This window comes from Phalaenopsis equestris, unplaced genomic scaffold, assembly GCF_001263595.1.
Source record: "Phalaenopsis equestris unplaced genomic scaffold, ASM126359v1 Scaffold000055, whole genome shotgun sequence".
Classification (NCBI taxonomy): domain Eukaryota; kingdom Viridiplantae; phylum Streptophyta; class Magnoliopsida; order Asparagales; family Orchidaceae; genus Phalaenopsis; species Phalaenopsis equestris.
This window is the reverse complement of record NW_018164497.1, coordinates 268,618-272,703: the sequence shown is the minus strand read 5'-3', so window position 1 is coordinate 272,703 and position 4,086 is coordinate 268,618. Positions and strand designations below refer to the sequence as shown.

Genomic DNA, 4,086 nt, shown 5'->3' with positions numbered 1-4,086 from the left:
TGATATATATATATATATATATATCATTTATTATTTGTTCCTACTTAGTATAATTAAATTATTATATTTATTCTCTTAAATTTAATAGACTTTCGACCCTTGGACCTTGGGTCAGGCAAAAAAAAAAGAATAAAAAATGACTCTCCTAAAGCCATAGAGTCACATAAAGGAAAGCTCTTTATTTTCATTTTAAAAGAGAAACCCAATCTTATTTTGAGATAATTACATGCATACCATAAAAAATATTATTATTTATAAATCAAGCACCTATTTGATTTTTTGAACTAGCATTTACATGATCTATAATCAAAATATTATGGATTTAATAAAAATGAAAAATATGAATATTTGAGTGAGAATTTTAAAAAATAGAATAAAAGGGGTGTTTGATTTGTAAGTCTCCCCTCTTTCCATTCTTTCTCCTCTGCGTTGAGGTACCTTTGCCTCTCGGAGCAACTAGTTTTGGATCGAGCGTGAGCGGTTGCCTGTTGGAGACTGGAGGGGGGGCGATGTATAACGCGATGATGGATCCCGAGATCATGAGGCTTGCTCAGGAACAGATGAGCAAAATGGCACCCGCGGAACTGGCAAGGATCCAGCAGCAGGTCGTCTTCCTTCTTCTCTTCTCGATTATTTCTATCAGAGTTATGGTTGGTTTTATGTCATCGGATAGGTTTTCCTCGTGCAAGATGAACTGGACTTGCTGCGATGTGTCGCAGGGCATCTTCAATTTCGACTATTGCAGGATTCTGTCTGTGTCCATCGTGGTAGTGAAATGGATTAGTAGCTGTTGTTTTCTGAATGATTTTTCTGGAATTCAGATAAAAATTGGGTTGGGGATTTTTTTATATCAATTGATAAAACATTATTTAGGTAGTTTATTTATTCTTTTATATCGTTATTCATTTATTTAGGATTTTGCAAATGCATTTTTAGGTAATTTGTGTAAAGAAAATGAGAACACGTAGGTTTTCTCATGCATGACCTTGGTTGAAACTTGCTTAAAAAAACTTGGCAATGGGCAGTTGAAGTTTCAAACTCGTCAATAATCAACCATGATTCAAGTTGATTATTGTTACCTTTGATCTACAAAGCAGAGGTTAGAGGTATGAATCTCTGGTGAAATAAATTCCATTTATCGTTTTCTTCTCAGTGATCTTTTTGAGGCCCTGAATATTTTCTTTGGCGCTCGAAAAAAACTGAAGGATGGAATTTTTATTTATATTTATTGCTCAGGATTAGGTTAAGATGATGTCCTGACAGCGCAGTGTTAAGGGTTTATTGATTATTAGAACAACATAAGTTGTTGCATTCTGGTTCTATCAGTTATGCAATTTCACCAGACGTAAGAAGGTAGAATAATGTCCTTTTTTTTAATTATAATAAACTAAATGTTAGGTTGTTGAAAAGAAAAGTGGCTTAGTAATGCTATGCAACAAAAGAAGATCATGAAAACTTAAAAGTAAGATATATAAAAATGCAGTTAAGCTAGCTTTTGTGGGCAATGAAGAAGCCATTGATAGAGAGATAGATTGAAAATTAATTATCTTAGAGGAATAGTGAGAATATAATCTATTGAAAATGACATAGTGGAGAATAGACTCTATGGTATTTTCTCAACAACAAAGGTTTGGAAATGAACCTATAATTCTACTAATTAAAATTTAGTTTAAGGATTAGGAAGTCATGTAGTGCTGCAACAACCAAGTTTTGTGGGCGACATTTATTGTGGTTTCTCCTATTTCACATATTATTTTTGTATTGCCTCTAATTTGTTTGCATTTTTTGTTTTTGTCTAATGTACAATACTGTAATCTGCACTTGTGTTGTGTTTGGTTCCTATTTGTGTGTAGGTCCTACGACTTTGCAAGCAATCCCATCAACTATAAACATGATTTTCTTTGTGACTTTTTTCGAAGTCTCCATGTGACTTCCTTGTTGGTTCCCCTCTCTATTGGCCTTATCTTCTTGAGATTATGCTCCCTCCTATGATTTTTTTTTTATTATTTTATATGAAATTCTACTTTTCTATTAGTAAAATGGAAGTTGAGGATTTTTTAAAGAAATTGAAGTGTGGAAAAGCAGTAGGACTTGATTGTATTTCAATAGAAGTGTGGAAATGTTTAGGAGATCCGGTAATTTCTTGGCTTACTAAACTTCTTAGTGTTATTTTAAAGACAAAGAAGATGTCTAATGATCGGAAAAAGAGTAGATTATTTCTTATTTTTATGAATAAAGATGATGCAAGAGAGTGTGCAAATTATACTGGAATTAAGTTAACACGTCATACATTAAAGTTATGGGAGAGTAATTGAACATAGATTGTCAAAATTTCACTTAAAAAAAAGCTTATGATAAGGCTCCAAGAGAAGTATTTTGAAGAGTTCAACAAACGAAAGGTGTTATTATTGCTTATATTCAAGTCACATGTATACACCCCCACACCCACACACACACACACACACACACACACACACACACACACTAGAGCTATTATTTGTGTTCTAACACAAGGAGAATTGACCAATTTTTTTCCCATTTCAGTTGGATTATATTAGGGATCAACTTTAAGCCTATATCTTTTTGCTTTAGTTATGGATACTATTATTGCACATTTATAGGAGGATGTACCTTGATGTTTGATTTTCGCTAGTGATATCCTTCTTGTGGATAAGACTGGAAAGAGTTTTCATGAAAAACTTGAATTATGGAAGTCAACTTTAGAGTTTAAAGGCTTTCGTTGAGTAGTTCTAAAACCGAACACGTTAACTGTAAGTTTAGCAACATTAGATCTAGTGGGTGATTGTAACTATGGGTTATCAAATCATTCAAAGGAGTGAACATTTTACATATATTGGTTCTATTGTTCAAAGTGGTGGTGATATAGATGTGGACTTTATTAGTAGAATTCAAGTTGGTTGGTTGAAGTGGAGGAATGCACTGGGCCTATTGTGTCATAGAAATGTTTATTGTGTCATTGAAATGTTCAGCTTAGATTTCAAGGAAAAATTTTATTAGATGGCGGTGAGACATGTAATGCTTTATGGTGTAGAATGTTAGCCTGTAAGAGGACAAGCATAAAATTTAGGTAAGTGTTGTTGAGATGAGAATACTTAGGTGGATGAGTGGATTATAGAGATAAAATGCAAAACAAATATAACCGTGAAAGGGTTAGAGTAACTCCAGTGGCACACAAGATTCGAGAGTCACCTTAGATGGTTTGGTCACATTAATGTCGACCTTCGAATGACCCAATTAGGATCGTAGATGTTTTAGATTTGATTAGTGTTAAGGAATGTAAATTTAGAACTAAAAAGATTTGACCATATCGTATAAAAAATGATCATAATTTTTTAGAATTAAATGAAAGTATGACACTCAATAGGACACATTGGAGAAAAAGGATGCATGTAGCCGATTCCACTTAGTGGGATAAAGGCTTGCTATTGATGTTGTATTATTTTATATGAAAATTTATAAATAGATGGTTAGGGCCATGTAATAGATAACTAGTGATAAAAAAAATTCCAATTTCATTCTTGTGTGCATGTTTGATGTGTGATTTCTTCAAGCGTGGTCATATGTAGCATAATTTCAGGGAAAATGTCTCCTTGTATCATATGCGAGGAGTTGCTTTCTTTGCTCTGTTGAGTTTTTTTTTTTGGTCCAATTTCTTCTAAACATATTGTTATTGACTTGCCATAGTTTTTTATTTAATTCAAATATGGTACAACTAAGATTTCAAATGTGGTGGAAACATTTCAATTGTTGGTTGATTTTATTTGGTTCACATTTCTTTTTTTTTTTTTTACTACTTTAAATTTATTCTATCATTTTATTATCATTGTTATACAATTTGTTATTTTCTTGTTTTCAGCCAAAGAAAGTGAATTATTATGTCTTTAGTGTTTTGGATATATGAACCTTCATTTTTTGTGTCATCCAGATGTGTTGCATCATCAAATTGGATTAGAAAACCTAAGCCCTTAATCATCTTTCTTTAAAATAGTATCGAAGTTCGTTGCATCACCATATTAACTAAAACTAGAATATTGAAATGGATAAATTAAATGATTTGATTATTGA

General features: G+C 32.3%; 1 protein-coding gene across 1 annotated transcript in view; it reads left to right on the top strand.

Moving 5' to 3' along the window:
* The first annotated feature begins 409 nt into the window (after positions 1-409).
* Positions 410-4,086, top strand: part of LOC110019446 (outer envelope protein 61) — a 33,355-nt gene continuing 29,678 nt past the window's right edge. The window contains exon 1 of the mRNA XM_020717105.1: positions 410-605. Coding sequence (XP_020572764.1) covers positions 510-605 — 96 coding nt within the window. The 5' untranslated portion in view covers positions 410-509. The remainder of the gene's footprint in view (positions 606-4,086) is intronic.